Raw genomic sequence first — 19,881 nt, 5'->3', positions numbered from 1 at the left:
ATTTACAATAACTGCCTTAGGTGTGAGTGATCTAATGTTTAGAAGACCTAGCTTTAGAAATTGTTTTTGTTTACTAATAGCAACATTTTCTGTTTTAATAACAATTAGATTTTTCCTAGATCCTGCAGTAGATTTATTATTTGATCTCACTAAACGAGGAATAGACACGGTTTCTATGCAATATTCTACACTAGTATTTATATCAGTTAAATTGGTGCAGCAGAGACTATGATTTGGACTTTTGGTTACTAGTCAAAAGGTATTTAACATTTTGGAGATGTTATCCGACAGAAGATCTGCTCCGAATCTGCTTGGGTGTAAGCCATCGGCACGGAAAAGCCTAGGACGCTCCCAAAACAGATTCCAATTATTTACAAAGAGCAGTTTCTGCTCATTGCACCATGACATTAACCATTCATTTAGCGCAAATAATCTGCTAAACTTTTCATGTCCTAGTCGGTACGTGGGAAGCGGTCCTGACACTATGATCGTTGTTTCAGGCGATGTGCTGCGTACCGTATCGATCAGATTCCTGAAGTCTTTCTTCAGAATCTCTGTCTGGCGCATCCTGATGTCGTTCACTCCCGCGTGCAGGACAACAGTTCCGACGCGCTCGTCACCGTTCAGAATCTCGGGAACGTGAGTAGCGATTTCAGAAACACGAGCACCAGGAAAGCAGTGACTGTGCACCTTACTTTTACCTAACGTTGCGCGTACGTGCCGAATGATGGAATCGCAGATGATCACAGCATCGCGTTCTGTTTCGCGAAGAGGGGAGAAGCGGTTTTGTGTGGATAACTCGAAAACCGGGAGGGTCGGAGAGAGTCTTGGTCTAGACCTGACTCGCGTCTTCCGCTGCGGAACCACCCAGGCTTCGTGGTGGCGTGTTGGAGCCGGAGTGAACGAGACCATGGCTGATTGCAACCTCGGCGCTCGGGACCGATGTTGAGAAACGCACGGAGTAGACGAAGTCGGAGTCAGCGGGTTAGTAACGTTAATCTCTGATTTGTGTGCATCGGCGCGTGATGTTTCAAGAGCTAACCGCCGGTCTATCAGCTCGGCTTGTCTCAATAAAAGGTCGTGGATCTGTTTCTCAACAGCTTCCAGCTCAGACTGCAGTGCGTGCAGCTCAAATGTGTCCTCACCTGCACCAAAAGGTAGACTACTTTCATCTGATATATTCGCCATTTTAACAGATGGACAGTAAGTTAGCAACGAAGCTACCAGTGATGCTATCAATATTAATACTAATTTATGACTGAAGTTTTAGATATAATCCGTCTTTTTAGTGGTACGGGTGTAGAGTAGACGCACGATAGGCGAAAAATGTTTGTAAGTGAGTGTTGAGAAGACGCGTTCAGCCGTGATCCACGGGAGTAACCTATAGGAGTATCCAGCGTTGGATCACTAATAGGCTTGAGACGCGTCTGCTCAACAGTCCGCGTTGTAACTATGAGGGTTGAGCAGTAGTGCTTCTCAGTGAGGTAAAGTAGAAAATGTTTGTTGTAAGTTTAAAGAATAAAATCAAGATTTATAAATCAAATCGATGGAGCTCCAAAGACAACAACGCGTTCAGACGCGACGCATGCGCATTCGAAAACAGGAGTGGGGGTGGGGAATGGATATGGAGAGAAATCGGATGAACCTCAGATGAACAACAACATATGACATATTACACCGTGTCATTATTTAACAAAAATAAAGCCAAAATGGAAAAGCATGGGTGACAAGCTAAGTACACCCTATGATTCAATAACTTGTAGAGCCACTTTTAACAGCAATAAGTTGAAGGAATCCTTTTCTGTGTGACAGTAACAGGAGGAATTTTGGCCCGCTCTTCTTTACAACTTTGCTTCAGTTCATTGAGTTTTACTGGCATTTGTTTATGCACAGCTCTTTGAAAGTCCCGCTACAGCATTTTAATCACGTTGGGGTCTGGACTTTGACTGGGCCAGTGTAACACCCACAGTGTTATTTTCCTTTTCAGCCATCCTGTTGTAGATTTGCTGGTGTGCTTGAGATAATTGTCCTATTGCATGACAATTTCAGACAGATGGCCTCACATTTGACTCAAGAATACTTTGGTATACAGAGGAGTTCATGGTCGACTCATTGCCTTAAATGTGCACAGGTCTTGTGGCTGCAAAACAAGCCAAAAATAATCAACCCTCCATTAGCGTGATAGACAGTTGATATGAGGTGTTTGTGCTGATATGCTGCATTTAGTTTTAGCCTAACGCATGATGTAATCAGCTGGTTCCGGGCCGTATCCAGAACAGATGGAGGACCTGCACCTAGACACGACCACAATGCATCCCTGAAGTGTCAGCAGAGGTTGTCAACTAGACTCTCCCCTGTGATGGCCTCATCGACACGACAGCCATTGGCACTGATCCTCAACAAACCCGTCTCCATACCAGCATGATGACTCTGATCTTCAACCAGATAGAACTGGATAAATATTCTGAATGTTCCAATCCAATCTGACTTCTGACCTATAATGCTGCCTTAATAGTCATATGGCGCTTTTCCACTGCATGGTACGGTACGGCTCGGTTCGGTACGGCACGCTTTGGTGCTTTTCCACTGCATGGTATGGTACGGCTCGGTTCGGTACGGCTCACTTATGGCGCATTTCCACTGCATGGTACGGTACGGTACGGCTCGCTTCGGCTCGCTTTAAATGGTACCACCTCTGTTGAGGTTCCAAGCGTACCGTACCGATACTAAAATGTGACGTGAAAACACTGCAGATCACTGATTGGTCAGACAGAATCATCTCTACCAGCGTCATTGTATTTACGACACGAGACACTTAAACCCGCTAGATTTAAATAGCCAGTAGACAACAGCCAACGCTGTAGCACCTGTTTTAAAAGTATTTGCTTCAAAAAAAGAGTATAAACTTCCAAAAAAAAAGAAATGGCTGAATCGTGGTCAGTGGACGAGGTGCAGACGTTCCTCTCGTTGGTTGCCGAGGAGTGGATGGGGAAACACGGAATGAAAAATTCGCATTTAATATGATGATGTCATGGTAGTAGAGACGGCACCTATAACGATCAGTCCCACCCACTTTGAAGCGGTACTAACTGCAGTGGTAAAGCAACCGAGCTAAAGCGAGCCGTGCCGTACTGAGTCGAGTCGTACCACGCAGTGGAAAAGCGAAGCGAGCCGTTCCGTTCCGCGCCGAGTCGAACCGAACCGAGCCGGACCATGCAGTGGAAAGCGCCAATACACTGTTCATTCGTTGGCCAGAGGACAACTATTTTTTTTCTTCTCCATTCTGTCACCTGATGGAGTTTTATTTCCTTACTACTGTCGCTGTCAATGGCTGTCATGTCGATACGTTGTCGCTTTTGGCTTGTTAGTTGGGGACACTTAATATTCAACAATATTTTTGATCTGCCTGCACTGACACCATTATATGAGAACTGAACTGAGCTGTACGATCACATTACTGTTTACTCCAGAGCGGCTACAGTATAAATGAACTAAACGAATAAAGTTTACAACAAATTTAGCCTACCATCAATGAACTTAAGTTGAACTATGACGCTATTTTCTTCTAGATCTGCTGTACAGCAGAAACAAACTTTGTTGCATTATTTTCCTGTTCACTGTAAAGCTGCTTTAAAAACAATTTGTATTAAAAGCACTTTATAAATAAAGGTGACTTGACATTGTTCCAGAAGTCCTGAGGTTTGTTCAGATGCAACTTTGCTAACCTACGCTGTGCTGCCATGTTCTTTTTAGAGAGTAAAAGCTTTTTCGTGGCAACCCTTCCAAAGAAGCCATACCTGTCTGTAACGTAGGGATCCACTGGAGGCAAGTTTGTAGAACCCAAGAGCAGTTTATTCAAAGATCCAAAACAAAACAAAATACGAACTACAATCTACAAAACAAAGACTTGACATGGCATGGCACACAAGACTCACCAACAGCGGCTACTCAAACAAACAAAATACAAAACAAAGACACATGGCAAACGTGGGCTTAATGGTGCCTTCACGTGCTATGGAAAAGATGATATTTTCCACTTTTGAACTGGTATTTACCAGTGTGTTGTGTTCAAGTGCTTTTGTTGTCGTAATGTAGGTAAAAAAATTGGACTCACAGATCCAGACCTGTTATTTGGCTAAAACAATTTTAGATTGCTTAAGTCAGTAAATCATGGTGTCGCTGGCGTACACTACAGACAAAATACATTCACGTGAGTAAATTGCCTGACTGCTCATTACTAGGAGGCTCCTATTGACTGCTAGCTAGCATCTGCTCTGGGTAACACCAAACCATAACGGTATTTTTAAAACTGACACTGAGTGTTAATGCATTATATTACAATTGTTAATGACACAACATTGTATAGGCTACAAAAACTATCCGCCAACAGTAGCAAAAAACGTTTAGTTGTGTGCAATGCTTATTCACGACTCTTGCGTTGCTCTCCGCCATTTTGAAAAGGTCAAAGGTTATCTCATCTCGGCAACTCGTGCATCAAAATATTCTACGAGTTGCCCAGTGGAAAATATCGAGGGGCTGTTCATGTGCATTTTCTACGTCGGCTTTTGGTATTTACCATAATTACCATAGCACGTGAAGGCACCATAAATACACAGACTAAAGACAAGATAAGGGACACATGTGAACAATGATACAATAAACCAATGACAACATGACACATCAGACAAGATAACACATGGCGGGAACACATGACTAACAGGGAATCACATGACAAGAACATGAAACATGACTGACATGAACCAAAATGTTACACTGTCCTGTTTTTTTTTCTTCTAGTTGTACTGCCATGAACTGAGGCCTGTAGAGTCTGAAGTGTAGTTTTTGGGTGTTGTGCGATTTCTCTGAGCACTGCAGTTTGACCTTTGGGTAAATTTGCTGGGACATCCACTCCTGAGAAGATTGGCAACTGTCTTGAATGTTTTCCACTTGTGAATAAACTTCCTTACTGTAGAATACTGGACTTCAAATTGTAGGAAAATGGCTGTACAGTGTACAACCCTTCTCAGATTGATGGCAGCCATAATTGCTTCTCTAAGATCATTGCTGATGTCTTTCCTCCTTGGAAATAATATATATTAATATATATTTTAATAATATAATTAAATATTATTTAATGTTTTTTTTTTTTTTTTTTTATGTTGTTCTCCCTGATAAAAAAGTTCAAAAGTTCAAAAGATGCAGTCTTTATTTTTATTATAACAATTCACATTCAAAAATGGTACACATTCATAACGGTACTGTATGGCCCTAAAAACATTGACATGCTCTGTAACTTTAATGTGTACTTTGCCAAATGAATTACACGGACATCAACAGTCATCAGTTTTATACAAAAACATTGACAATTACAACCAAATTATGACAGTCTGTGACCAAATACGAAATTTTATTTTACACAGGTATAAACACTTTTGCAAATATACAGTATGCTATTTTACATCATTCCCATTTACATTTGACTAAACATACACAGTCAGTATAAGATGAAGATAAAACAATAGACTTTCACACTAGACGGTTTGCCTGGCAGAAACCAGCCTTTGACACAGTGAGTAAACCTGAGTCAGTGTTGTCCTCTCATTCAAGTGGTCCTGTCCTCATTTGATGTTTATTTGTGCAGCTCACTCGACAGAAATAAGGACAACCATTATTTTTCCACAGAACATTAATTCTTTCAGCTAATAGTCAAACATTTCTTGTCAATGCTACGGTACTTTCATGCAAAATCTTATCAACAGAAATCTTAGTAGCGCACTTTCAACAATTCAGACGGCACTTTTATTTTGCTTTATATTACTTATGTCAAACAAGATGAAACAGAAACTGGCAGACAGTAGACTCAGAAAGAGGCAGAGAGGTCTATGTTTTCAATACACCATATGCGAGTGTTTAAATTTAAGGAAGGAGGGAGGGAGGATCATGATCGGACCCAGCTGACAGGCACCCACTGTGGCTCCCTCTCAAGTCGTTCCAGAATATTCCTCAGCTCTACACAGGCGCTGGCAGAGTCCTCCTTTACTAGGACCCTGTCCACTAGATGGCCATATTGCTGGTCCATCTGCTCGGCTGACTGCCTCATTTCCTGCAGGTCTTCATCCTTTTCACAATGTGAGAGAGAAAGAGGTATAGAAAAAATAATAATTCCCTTTTAAAGGGGACATATCATGCCAAATGCACTTTTTTAGCCCTTAAATGCATTTTGTTGTATATTTGGAGTATTTAGAAGTACAGAAAATATGAAATTATTCTCTTCAGGTGCTTCGTTGATATCTTTATATTCTGTTTTGGTCATATTTTTCAACCTGTTCCGATTTTTCTGTTATCTATGACGTTTTTTGAACTATTACGTCACAGTATTTGCAACGGAACTGCCAAATAAGGACATTGACTTCCGGCCCAACACTTCGAGCAATCCGCCATTTTTATTTCTCGCTGCAATTTTGTAGTCCAAGCTAAAGGATGCAGAAGTTACGAGAGGGTAAGTTAAAATGTTCGGTTGTTGGATGTAGTAACCCACACGCTTCATTACACCGTCTAATGTAGATAAACTGCCGCGCTTGTGACAAGGGCGCATGTTTAACTGAAAGAACGAGCAGAGAGAGAGACCCGGTCGCGCGCGCGCTCACTCTCTCTCTTCAGAGCCAGGCGAAAGTGTAAACAAGACATCACCGTCTAGTTGCTGTCTTGCTCTCTCTCCCTCGCACATATTAATCTAAATAAATCGACACGGTGGTAAAAGGTCGGAAGACCAAAGTTTCATGTGTAAATACAGTACACACCAGTGCGATACATCCATATGAAGACGTTGTTCTACAGGTTCGTCGTCTTCATTTTCATCTCGCTCCTGCTCCGACTCTGGCTCGAACATGTAAGGCTGGCTGGACAAGTCTTCCGTTGTTGACATTTTGTTAATAACGTGTGAATTAAAAGTTTCTGTGCCGCTAGATAATCGTATCTCTGCTATCAAACTACAAAAATGGCCGAACGGGGTGGAGTTGAACCTCTGCAACCTGGAGAGGGGGCGGGGTATGAAGTGTCTCAATTGTATTTAAAGAGACCGCACCAAAACGAGTTGCTCTCAGACGCACATCAGAAAAGGGGTAGAAAAGGGGCCTGTGGAGCTATAATAATGAAGAATTCAGACCCAAGCATTGCAGTTCCGCTTTATATACACTACAAATGTATGATTTATATGTAAAAAGGAACAATTTAAAAGCATGATATGTCTCCTTTAAAAGCTACTCTCAATGCTGCGCTTAATTTAAGCGCTATGGGAAAACATCTTTGTTTGACTGGTTGTGAACATGTGGCAAACACACCAAGAATTTGGCTTAAATAACCTCATTGGTTTCCTTTGTCTTCAGAACAGCATTGTGTGCTGTGTGTGCTATTCAAAACTGTTCTCAAACTATTCCTTTTGCTAGGAGTTAGTTTTGTCAAGCAGGAAAAATACTTTTCTCACTCTCTTCCTCTTTCTCTGAAAACAAAAAGAAAAGAGAATCATGTCGCGAGTTGATCTGGCTGAGGAGAGGGTGACGGGTCCTTCCCTTTCTCTCGTTCTCTCTCAGGATCGCGACATGCTCTCGTCCGCTGCTGAAGACGGCGCTTCTTCAAGAGCGGGCTGAGGATGTGGGTTCTCTTGTCAATAAAGAATCTAGTGGCTCGGATCTCGCGTCTACCAAAGCAACGCACAGATAACCGGTCCACTATATATGTAAATAATATATGTAAATATATGTAAATAAGGGAATTGAGTAGACGGGAGATTCCCATTCTCTCGTTCCTATGATCGCATTCAAAGAAATTGTGTGTGTTTGCAAGCTATGATTTCATGATTCTTTGTTGAAACTGCTCTAATATGAAAATAACTATATTCAGCCTTACATCCAGACCGTTTTTACTTGTCTGGTTGATATTTGGCTGCATTTAATTATGAGAAATGATGTAATACTTATCTGATTTGAAAAGTTAGATGCTTGTATTAATATCTTGTCTGGCTGTTTGAAATAGCCATCTGGAGATGGACTTTGAGAACGCCACCTCTGAGCGCTACTCCCACGGTGATGAAACACATGAGCAGTTACCCGAGGTGGTCACTCATGCAGTGGCCAAATTACAGCTAGACTGGCCACAGGAGAAAGAGCAAGCACTCGAAGTTAGAGCAGATTTCTGTACGGTGGCCAGGGGCCTCAGCAACGCTCTCTCCCCTTCTTCAAGGACCTTCATGATGACTTACCCCAATTTCATGGGGGAAACCTGATTGTTCACATCTTTGTGCACTCTACGTCGACTTATTCAACTATTGTGGATGCAAGGGCACGTGGTTATACGATGATGCCCCAGTTGGAAGAGACGCTCGTGGGTTATCTCTCCTGAGAGCTCATCGACACTTAAAAAGTCAGCTCTCCCCACCAAGCCGTGCAGAACAACATTCACGGTGGTAGGGAAGTCATTGGGTCATGCTGGTGCTGCTCTGCACACCATGGCAGGCACACCGAGCTGACCTGCAAAGGAAAAAAAAGCCCCGCAAGATGGGGCACGTAAAAATATACCAAGTAGCTCCTTCCCAACACCCTCATTACACCGCTGTTCCATCCCTACCATCTACTGTGTTTCGTGGGGCAGCAGTTTCCAGAGAAATGTTAAATATTTGGTTGCTTCCTGCCGTTTTCCAGGACACAGGATATTTAACATTCCCCCATCATTGCGTCACCAGACGTTGCATCTAAATTGGTGCTCCTTTCGCAGAAGGTGGCAGCGTGGAAACTACTGCCAAACATCTGCTTGGGTATTGAGAACTGTAGGAAAAGGAATACAGTTTGTGCACCGTCCTCCACATTCCACGTCACCAATTCTAGACCTTCGCAGTCTGTTCAACATGTTCAAAATGTTGACAGTCAAAATGATATGCGTCTCAAATTTAACACAAAGATTGGTTTGTCACTATTGACCTCAATTTTCATTTAGAAATTCCACAACACAGGAAGTCCTGAGGTTTGCTTTAAGGGGCGAAGCTTACCAATATCGGGTTCTTCTATTCGGCCAAGCCTTGTCACCCCACACATACACATAATGCATGGATGCAGGCTTTGGCTCAGTTGCGACTCCAGGGCATACGTATTTTAAATTACACAGACGACTGACTGATTTTGGCCCGGTCTCAAGAACTTGCGCTTCGTCATCGGATGTCATTCTCACTCATCTTGTATCTCTGAGGTCGAGACTCAATGCCAAGAAAAGCATTGTTCTCCTGCCCAGAGGACAACGTATTTAATGGTTGTATGGGACTTGGTCACCATGCGGGCACAGCTGTCCCCTGCATGCGTCAAGTCCATCTTAACCTGAGCGATATTAGGCTAGGTCAGGAAATTACTTTCCAACACTTTCAAAGAGTTCTAGGTCTTATGGCAGCTTTGTCCACTGTGATACATTTGGGCCTTCTGCACATGAGACTGTTTCAGCTGTGGCTCAGAACCAGGGGATTTCATCCAAGGGCTAATCCCCAGAGGCAAATAAGAGTAAGGGCACACGCCGAGTGCTTCGTGCCATTTCTAAAATCCATTTTTATGGTAAGGGTTACATGCTGCAGGCTTTGTCCCCTCTCTAGGTGGCTCATACCCCGGTTCTTCACCGTGAGTCCCACTCTAGGTGCATGCTGTTGTCGCAGTATGCTAATGACAAACGCTTCCCTGACGGGCTGGGGTGCGGTCTTAGATGGCTATCCAGCCCAAGGGGTCAAAAGATGCCATCTTGATTTGTACATCAATTGCCTTGAATTGTTGACTGTATTTCTGGCCCTGAAATACTTCCTCCGGCAGTTTAGGGGCTACCATGTCCTGATGCAGGTGGACAACACGGCGGTAATTGTTTACATTAATAGCCAGGACAGACTGCGTTCATGCTGCTTGAACAAATGGTTCCCGGAAGCATGAATGTGGGAGCAGATTTAGTGTCCAGAAAGGAGGTCATACATGGGGATTGGAAGCTCCATTCCGATGTGGTCAGTCAGATCTGGGAAAGATTTTATGAAGCAGAGGTGGTCCTCTTCGCTTCAAAAGAAACAATGTCCCCTTTACTTCTCACTGACTCCTCCAGACCCCCTGGGTCTGGACGCCATGGCCCAGTGCTAGAGCTCCCTACCTCGCTGGGCAACTGAGACCACCGGTCGGAGTAAAAGTTCCCTCATGGGATTTAGACGTGGTCCTTGAGGGGCTAACGCTAAAGATGGTGTTCAGGCATCCAATAGCCACATAGAGGCTATGTAGCGGGATGGCTCGTGACTCGCTCACACTCGGTCGTCATATCATTACCAAAACAATTGACTGGCGATCTTATCTGATTTTACTTTTATTTCAGCTTGACATATATTAAAACAAAGCAATACGGTCAACAGAAAGTTGGATCCCACCCCTTCCAAACACAGCCTCAAATAATCCGCCAAAGGAAATAATAAAGAAAATGGAAGTGATCACCTGTGCCCACGTGACAGTGAATAACCAATAATATATATCAAATAATTAATGCTCCTACAGATGGTTTTCCTTATCGCTATCTTCTCACTAAAGAGCATTGGGGATTTGCAGGCTCTGTCGGTTTTGCCAGCCTGCTTAGACTTTGCCCCTGGATTGGTCAAGGCTATTTTGCACTCACTGTGTCTAGTTCATGCTCTTCAGAATTATGTCCACCGCACAAGCCAGTGGCGTAAGTCAGAGCCGCTGTTCAGTTGTTATGGGCTCTAAAATACTTGTTCAGGGCTGTAACTGGGGGGCGGCCGCCACAAAGCAGACTATGTGACATTAGGTAAGGGATGCTATTGCTCTAGCCTATGATGCGCGGTCAAGCTTTGCCTCTAGGTGTTACAGCTCATTCTACCAGGGGGGTTGCATCTTCCAGGGCTTTAGCAAGAGACGCCCCCTTGCAGCAAGTATGTGATGCAGCAGGCTGGTACTCTCCACACACATTTATTCGATTTTATAGCTTGGATGTTCATGTTACTCCGGGCTTACATTTACATTTACATTTAGTCATTTAGCAGACGCTTTTATCCAAAGCGACTTACAAATTAGGACTAAATTAAGCAAAAACAATGCAAGAAGTGCTCAAAATACGAAGTTCAGGCATTATTCAGAGTAGCATAAGCCCGATAAGTGAGGTTTTAAAGGGCAAGGTTTTTTTTTTTTTTTTTAGGTTAAGTGCTCACGGAAGAGATGGGTTTTCAGCTGTCTTTTGAATGTTGTCAGGGATTCTGCATTCCGGATGAGGGTGGGGAGAGCGTTCCACCAGCATGGAACTGTGAATGAGAATGTTCTGGAAAGTGATTTTGTGGCTTTCTGTGATGGAACCACGAGACATCGCTCTTTGACCGATCGTAGGCTTCTGGTAGGGATGTAGACTCGTAGGAGTGAGTGAAAGTAGGAGGGAGCTGAGCCTGTGATAGATCTGTAGATCTTGGCTTACATGTCTTACATGGCTTACATGTCCATGAGTCGATATCCCAAGTTCATGTCCGAGGCCCTACTCGTGTTTGTGCGCACAAACTACACAACCTTGAGGGGTACAGTGCGGCAACGTTGGTATTCGTTATTATAATTATTCTAGTTCCCATAGTGCTTAAATCAAGTGCAGCATTGAGAGTAGCCTGAAAGGCAACGTCTCAGGTTACTTGACTGTAATCCTGTTCACTAAAAAAAGCAGGAAAAAGATGCTGCACTTTATTGCCGCACTGGGGGCCTGTCCAGGATGTTCTTCAGACAAATATACCTCTATTTATAGCCTCTGACGTGCGCATTCCGATGACGTCATCATCAGTCGCAAATTCTTGGCATGTTTGCCACATGTGTTCACAACCGGTTAAACAAAGATGGTTTCCCATAGCGCTTAAATCAAGCGCAGCTTCTCATTCCTGCTTTTTCAGGGAACAGGGTTACAGTCAAGTAACCCAAAACGTTTTTGTCAACTGTGTACAATTTAAGAGTGACTGAGATTTACAAGCACTATTTGGGTAGTATGGTGATATAAATCAGTCTCACCGTGATGTGTCCATTGTCACCCCTTCCTGGTGATGTGGGAGAGCTCCGTTGCTGACGAATCTCAGGGATGCGTGGCTTTACAAAGATCACATAGGGCTTAAACTCTGCCGTACGGAGGATTTTCAGAGCCTGAGCATTACAGTAAAAGGAAATAAAAATCATAGCATGGGTTTTCAATTATGTGCTCAGCAAAAATCAAGACCAGAGTCTCTGCTGATAACAGAAATTGTAGATTCAAATCCAGATAAGGTTGAGCAGAAACCTTACCATTGTGGAAGAGATCACCATTTACACTTACATTTATATGTTAGCAAACAGTTTTATCCAAAGTGACTTACAAATCTGAATATTATACAATAATCTACAATAATCTACCCCTAAACCACATGAGTTATTTTTCAAAATATCAAAGCTATTCTTTTCAATACAATACAAATGCATTATGCAATTTACGTGAGGATTTACGCATTCACGTGGGTCATACTTTTCAGGTACGGAAATCTGTATAAATACAGAAAAATCACATCCCTTCTTAAAATCACTAAAAAGCTAATTTGCGTGTTCATGGTTTGGCGTATACTACATGAAGCAAGGGTGTAGAGTTAAATTCAAGCTATTTTAAGCCATGAAGAAATTATTTTCACAGAAAAAAAAGTTTAAATATGTAATTTTGATTAAATAGTCTATTTGATCAAATCTGATTTGATTAAATAGTCTACACATCATTGTTTGGCACCAGGAAGGTGTCAGCTGCCACTGTCAGCCCAGATGAGTATAACCAATCAAATTTAAGAAACTGTTCAGCTTGTGCAAACCGTGTGTAACTTGCTTATTTTTTAACATAACCTGCAAGGTATAAATTTGTATGTATTTTTCTGGTCTTACAGTTGCTGTGTCTGAATTGACTCCTGGCCGCTAATAAACCTTATTACTGCAAAGAGTAACTTGGGAGAGGAGTCTTGATGCTGCACAGCTAAGGAAGGGAAGCACTAAAGAATCTAGTGGACGCTTTGGAAGTGGTAAGACGGTGATAACCACCCCAGATGGTTAGAGCCCACCATAGGCAACTTGGTTGCTAAGCACCTTAAAGTGCCACTATTATGGTTTTTCGAATATTCCCTTTGATTCAGTGTGTAATATAGCTGTTTGTGAATGTCAACGTTCTGTAAAGTTGTAAAGTCGAAAGTGCAAGATAAATAAAGTTATTGTCTCCCAAAAGAAAAAATCAGCTCTGAACCACCTTTACGAGTTGTTTGTGTTTCGAATCCAACTGCTTTACGGTTCTACGTCACTAGAAGATACATTTGCAAAATGCCCGCCTATGTCGTACGTTGTCCACCCGCGTACAACTTGACCAGCCTTCAAATGTCATTTTACTGACTACTGCTTCTTAAAGGATTAGTTCACCTCAAAATGAAAATTTCCTGATAATTTACTCACCCCAATGCCATCCTAGATGTCCATGTCTGTCTTTCTTCAGTGGAAAAGAAATTAAGTTTTTTGAGGAAAACATTTCAGGATTTTTCTACACACAACAGTGTTCAATGGCAACCAAGACATTAAAGTCCAAATCAATTTAGTTTCAAAGGGCTCTGCACGATTCCAGTCAAGAAATAAGGGTCTTATCTAGCGAAACGATCGGTCATTTTCTAAAAATAAATACAAATGTATATACTTTTTAAGCACAATTGTTCGCCTTGTGCTGGTCTGCGACGCGCCACGTATTACGTCATCACGTTGGAAAGGTTATGAAAAAAAAGAAGAAAATAATAATAATAAATTAAAACAAAGATGTCAGACGATTTTGAAGTTGGAAAAGAAAATTAGATGGGATTTTTCGCCTTTCCCTACCTTTTTGAACCGGAGTACACAGACAAATAACTTAGATAGATGATGTGACGCGTGACCTTTCCAACGTGATGATGCAATGCGTGGCGAATCGCAGACCAGCACAAGATGAACAATTGTGGTTAAAAAGTATATAAATTGTAATTTTTTTTTTGAATATAACCGATCGTTTCACTAGATAAGACCCCATTCCTCAGCTGGGATTGCGCAGAGCCCTTTGAAGCACTTCAAAGCCCTTTGAAACTGTATTGATTTGAACTTCAATATACTGGTTCCCATTGAACTCCGTTGTGTGTAGAAAAATCCTGAAATGTTTTCCTCAAAAAACTTACGTTCTATTCCACTGAAGAAAGAAAGACATGGACACGCTTGCTCTTGAAAGATTGGTCAGTACCCAGTTTATTTGGACCAGCTTCCTCCTCAGAATCACAAACTGTAAGTATGAATATTTATTGATGTATTTTCTACCGGTGTTCAAAATAGATAGTTTTGTATTTTATATTGTGTAGGTCTCCGGCTAACCGGGTAACGTCTCGGTTACATATGATAACCCTCGTTCCCTGAGGGAGGGAACGGAGACGTACGTCGTGGTGATTGACGAATAGGAATCTCGCTAGAGAGGCCAATCTACTTCGAGTGAAACTAAACGAGCCAATGCATATTGGCGTGCAATCATTTGCATCAGCTGTGCAGCCTCGTAGCGCAGGTATTTAACGAGCAGCTGGTGCGATTGCACTTCAGTTTTTTGCTGAGGAGCCGAGCAGGTGAGCTGGCTGCCCTGGCGGGTCGCAGCAGATGTGGCGACGGGACGTACGTCTCCGTTCCCTCCCCCAGGGAACGAGGGTTACCATATGTAACCGAGACGTTCCCTATCGTCCAGTCACTACGATGTACATCGTGGTGATTTACGAATAGGAATCCCTACCAAAGCGCCACAGCTGCTGCACCCCATCCAGCACCCTGTGTAAGCCTCCACAACTTCTTGCCTGGAAGGACGATAGAAGAGGGCTTACACCGAGAGTATCTGTCACTGTTGTTCCGTGATAACCCATACAGTGAGATTATTGGATAACACTGGGAAAGCGTGCCATATCTGAGGGAGGGGAACACTGCGGGAGCCACATTCTTACGGAGAGTTATGTGGGAATACACATATGGACTAACCCGAGGGTTGTACTGCATATGAATAGTGGGTGACTTAGCCCAAGGGGAAGACACAAGCTTCTGTTTAGGAGCAGCCGTGGAGAATATACACACATGGGATCCCCGTAGGGTCAATCATATGGGACCCAGCCTAGACCCGGTTCTCAAGGATTCAGCGGATAAAGGCCTGGCACCGGAGGCTCCGCCATGTCCGGGCCGAGGGTGTTGGAGGACTCAACAGGTTTGACTCTGGAGCAATAAGGATGCACAGTAGGGTGCAGCAAGCCGACAGAGCCGGTACTCACAGTGCTTCTACCCGTTTAGGGTGAGAACACGGGAGGACACGGGCTCTACACGTAGGTTATAGTATCTAGCGAACGTGTTAGGTGTCGCCCAGCCCGCAGCTCTACAGATATCTGTTGGTGAGGAGCCACGTGCCAGCGCCCAGGAGGATGCAACGCCTCTCGTGTAGTGTGCATGCAACCTGAGCTTGGTAAGCCAAGGCGATGGCATCCACAATCCAGTGGGCCATCCTCTGCTTGGAGACAGCCTTTCCCTTCTGCTGGCCTCCGTAACAGACAAAGAGCTGGTCTGAGGTCCTGACGCTTTGAGTTCTGTCCACGTACATACGCAGAGCACGAACGGGACAGAGCAAAGCCAGGGCACAGCCACCCCACCATCGTGGGTAGCGAGAGAGGTGAAAACTTATGCAGAATTTGGCACTTTTGGCGTTCCATATTTTGGCACCAATATAGCTCCATACTGCTAAGTTTTCAGTGCACATCCGAGAAAGACCCGGGAAAGCATGGCTGTCAGTTCTGAATCTGATTCAGCATAAGCACACACACTATTACAGTGGGAACTCAGCATCACCCTCATTTCCAGAACGAAACAGGCCCTCTCTCCGATGCAGCAATCTACATCTGCCCTCAGCTGGAGCCCTGAATGAAACGCTAGGTTTCTCCAATTTTGAAGGACCAGCAATCCCATCCAGAAGCTGCACAACTTGTGATGCGCCAGACACGAGAGATCATCTTGCAAGAGCTTCCTCGTTGTTTGATCACTCAGTAGATTAAACAGCATCGAAACGCTCGGCTCCGAAGCAAAAAGCTGAAGTGCAATCGCACCAGCTGCTCGTTAAATACCCACGCTACGAGGCTGCACAGCTGATGCAAATGATTGCACGCCAATATGCATTGGCTCGTTTAGTTTCACTCGAAGTAGATTGGCCTCTCTAGCGAGATTCCTATTCGTCGATCACCACGATGTACGTCGTAGTGACCGGACGATAGGGAACTCACATTAACACTGTCTTACTGAAATACTTCTGCTAATCATCTGAGGGCCACAATTACCTAAAACTGTGTCTATTAATGCAGATGGTCTGTCGTTCTTACTACTTTGAGTAAAGATAAAGGATGGAGCAAGATTTGTTTTACAAACGTTTATGTTACATTAGTCATTCACGTTAGTGCTCGGCTAATTTGGCCCTCTTGCTCCCCTACACTCGGAGATCGCTGATCGCTGATCGATTGCTCCTGTCTGCCTGCTGTGAGTTTGTTTGCTTCGGTGCTGTAAGCTCCGTCTTAGCCTCGTATTTCTCTCTGTTTTGAACCATCATTTACTATCATTTCTAGTTGTTTATACTACTAAAAACAGCTTACCCAACATCTCAGATTAGCCTGACATCGCTAGCTTCCGTTATTATTAGTACAACACGTTAGAGATTTGCTAGCCTGTTAACGCGCCACCCATGCGCTCAGTTATTTTTTATTTATTTTTCTCTCGCGCACCCGCGCCTTTTGAGTTCATAAAAAGCCCAGTTGAGTAAGAATCAGTCAACAAACACGGTGAGTAATGTCTTGTCCTGTTATGCCTAGTTCACACTACACAACTTTAAACGTCGGCAGATCGCTGTGCTGTTCAGACTACATGACTTGCTCTGGAGTCTTGAAGTCGTTGTGGTGTTCACACTATGTGACACTACGTAAATCTTCTGCAACGGGGGTTACACACTACACGAGCTGACAACAACTCTGTCACCCAACGACTCTATCCAGTCCCAAAACCACATTTTGTCACGAAAACTGATTGGCAAATTCGCCACTGGCGCCCTGTGCTCTTCACAGATGAAAGCAGGTTCACACTGAGCACATGTGACAGACGTGACAGAGTCTGGAGACGCCATGGACAACGTTCTGCTGCCTGCTTTCATCTGTGAAGAGCACAGGGCGCCAGTGGCGAATTTGCCAATCTTGGTGTTCTCTGGCAAATGCCAAACGTCCTGCACGGTATTGGGCTGTAAGCACAACCCCCACCTGTGGACGTTGGGCCCTCATACCACCCTCATGGAGTCTGTTTCTGACCGTTTGAGCAGACACATGCACATTTGTGGCCTACTGGAGGTCATTTTGCAGGGCTCTGGCAGTGTTCCTCCTGCTCCTCCTTGCAAAAAGGCGGAGGTAGCGGTCCTGCTGCTGGGTTGTTGCCCTCCTACGGCCTCCTCCACGTCTCCTGATGTACTGGACTGTCTTCTGGTAGCGCCTCCATGCTCTGGACACTATGCTGACAGACACAGCAAACCTTCTTGCCACAGCTCGCATTGATGTGCCATCCTGGATGAGCTGCACTACCTGAGCCACTTGTGTGGGTTGTAGACTCCGTCTCATGCTACCACTAGAGTGAAAGCACCGCCAGCATTCAAAAGTGACCAAAACATTAGCCAGAAAGCATAGGAACTGAGAAGTGGTCTGTGGTCACCACCTGCAGAACCACGCCTTTATTGGGGGTGTCTTGCTAATTGCCTATAATTTCCACCGGTCGTCTATTCCATTCGCACAACAGCATGTGAAATTGATTGTCAATCAGTGTTGCTTCCTAAGTGGACAGTTTAATTTCACAGAAGTGTGATTGACTTGGAGTTACATTGTGTTGTTTAAGTGTTCCCTTAATTTTTTTGAGCAGTGTATATATATATTTTTTTTTTTTTTATTATTATTAGGGGTGTGACGGTTATAGTTGAACACCATCATTAGAACTCTATAACTGCCAAAACCGTGTTATTAAAATATTTTTTACAAATATTTTCTATCATAGAGAATGTTTAAATACTAATTAAAAACTATTGTTGACAGTCTGTGTTATTATTGGTCTACGTCGTTTCCAACTGTATTTGATTCTTTGCAAAGTACCCCCTGACCGAAATCATTTGAGATAGAAATAAAAGCTATGACTATGATATAGTGATGTGCCATCATTATGAGATTTATTAAACAAATGAAAAACATTTGCAATAATAAACAGTAGCAATAAACATTTGCAATAATAAACAATGTATCATTACCGATAACCGATCGTGCAGTTTAATTACCCCTTGACTGGCCCCAAACATGTTTGATAAAAGAAACATATACAGTGTGTATATGATGTGTATTACATTTTAGCTCAAAAACAATTGTAATAAAAGATGGGATCATAAGATGCGCAATATATTGGGTTTTTACCACTTAATGAAGTTTTGTTTTGTAAATCGTGAGACATGATTTTAACCACTTCATTAAGTTTTGCTTTGTAGAAAGCATTTCTTTAAAGCGAATTTCGTTTTGTACAAATTGTATCTTAATTTTAACTAGAATGCATTTCCAGAGGAACTGCGAAGTGTGCTTGCTCGGGTGCGGTTCACTAACGTGAGCAGGTAGTGGATTAAGGGTGCGTTGAAGTTTGCTTGATCTGAGAATTTCAACAATAGTAGGCCTACTTTTTTCAAGATTGTGCAAAAAGGTGAAAAGTTATGTGCATTAAGAGACATGTCTGCAATGTAGACTAGTGCCAATGGCATTGTTTATGTGGCTTGGTTGTTGGTTTTGAAATATTTGGTTATACAGCAGAGAGTGGGAGTGTTTTGGGTGATGAAATAGTATTGAAAAGAAATTGACAGTCTTCATTTACTGTATCCAATAAGCCAATACAAAACTCACCCAGCTGTTCTGTGGTTGAGTGTTCCCTTTGATTAGGAACAAATTTACTATCTCAAATTAAGGTCTACCGTAATTAGCGCGATGCTTTGATTGCTGCTGTCAAGATGGTTGTCATCACCTACACAGAAACGCTGATTTTTATAGCCTACCGTCAGTCCTCATATTGTAATTAAACGAAAAACGCTATCAGTTTCACTATTAGCTTACTCTAGCGATGCAATCGCAACAACATGGATAACGCTGTTTGGCCTTGCCTAATTTTATATGACATATGCGCCATATGCTAGAGTTACACATCCCGCTGCCATTTCAGGGCTTGAATTTCGGTGCGGGAATGTGGGGATTGCGCATAATTTAAACCATTCCCGCAAGGTTAGCTTTTATAGTGCGAGAAATTCCCGCACAAATATATTCGCTTCATCTCAGAGCAAATGATTAAAAAATAAATTCACAGATGTGAGAAAAAAGATGTCAAACTGTCTTTTATTTTCGAATTTAATTCCTCAATCAGCGCTGGACCGGTATTTTCTGTCTTCCGCTGAGCCCTGGCCATAGACAGATCATATGTTTCACGCTGTCAATGCAGTGGTCTGCGTTGCGCTGATCTTATTCACACTATCGAGTGTAGGTGCAGCATTCTAACATTGAGTCATAATAAGCTGTTTGTGAAGAAATTATCCGCTTCCAAATTATGTCATTTTAATCACGAAATTGAAACAAAAAACAATTTGGTCTTTATGGTGTGCGAGTGATAGAGCACGGCAGCAACGAACCAACTGATCAGCTTGCAGCGTAACAACATTGAATGTTCGACCGAACAGCTGATCATAGCTGTACAGGGCGCCTTATTATTTTTCATCTCC

The 19,881-nt window shown here is 43.1% G+C and overlaps 1 protein-coding gene across 6 annotated transcripts in view; it reads right to left on the bottom strand.

Moving 5' to 3' along the window:
* Positions 1-5,190: 5,190 nt before the first annotated feature.
* mpp3b (MAGUK p55 scaffold protein 3b) overlaps positions 5,191-19,881 on the bottom strand; it is an 80,931-nt gene continuing 66,240 nt past the window's right edge. For all 6 annotated transcript variants that reach the window (XM_084435019.1, XM_084435018.1, XM_084435017.1 and 3 more), the window contains 2 exons: positions 12,051-12,179; positions 5,191-6,118 (listed from right to left, as the gene is read on the bottom strand). In XM_084435019.1, coding sequence (XP_084291145.1) covers positions 5,939-6,118; positions 12,051-12,179 — 309 coding nt within the window. In that variant the 3' untranslated portion in view covers positions 5,191-5,938. The remainder of the gene's footprint in view (positions 6,119-12,050; positions 12,180-19,881) is intronic.

Source organism: Rutilus rutilus, assembly GCF_951802725.1.
Source record: "Rutilus rutilus genome assembly, chromosome: 16".
NCBI classification, from domain to species: Eukaryota; Metazoa; Chordata; class Actinopteri; order Cypriniformes; family Leuciscidae; genus Rutilus; species Rutilus rutilus.
This window is presented reverse-complemented; position numbering and strand designations above follow the sequence as displayed.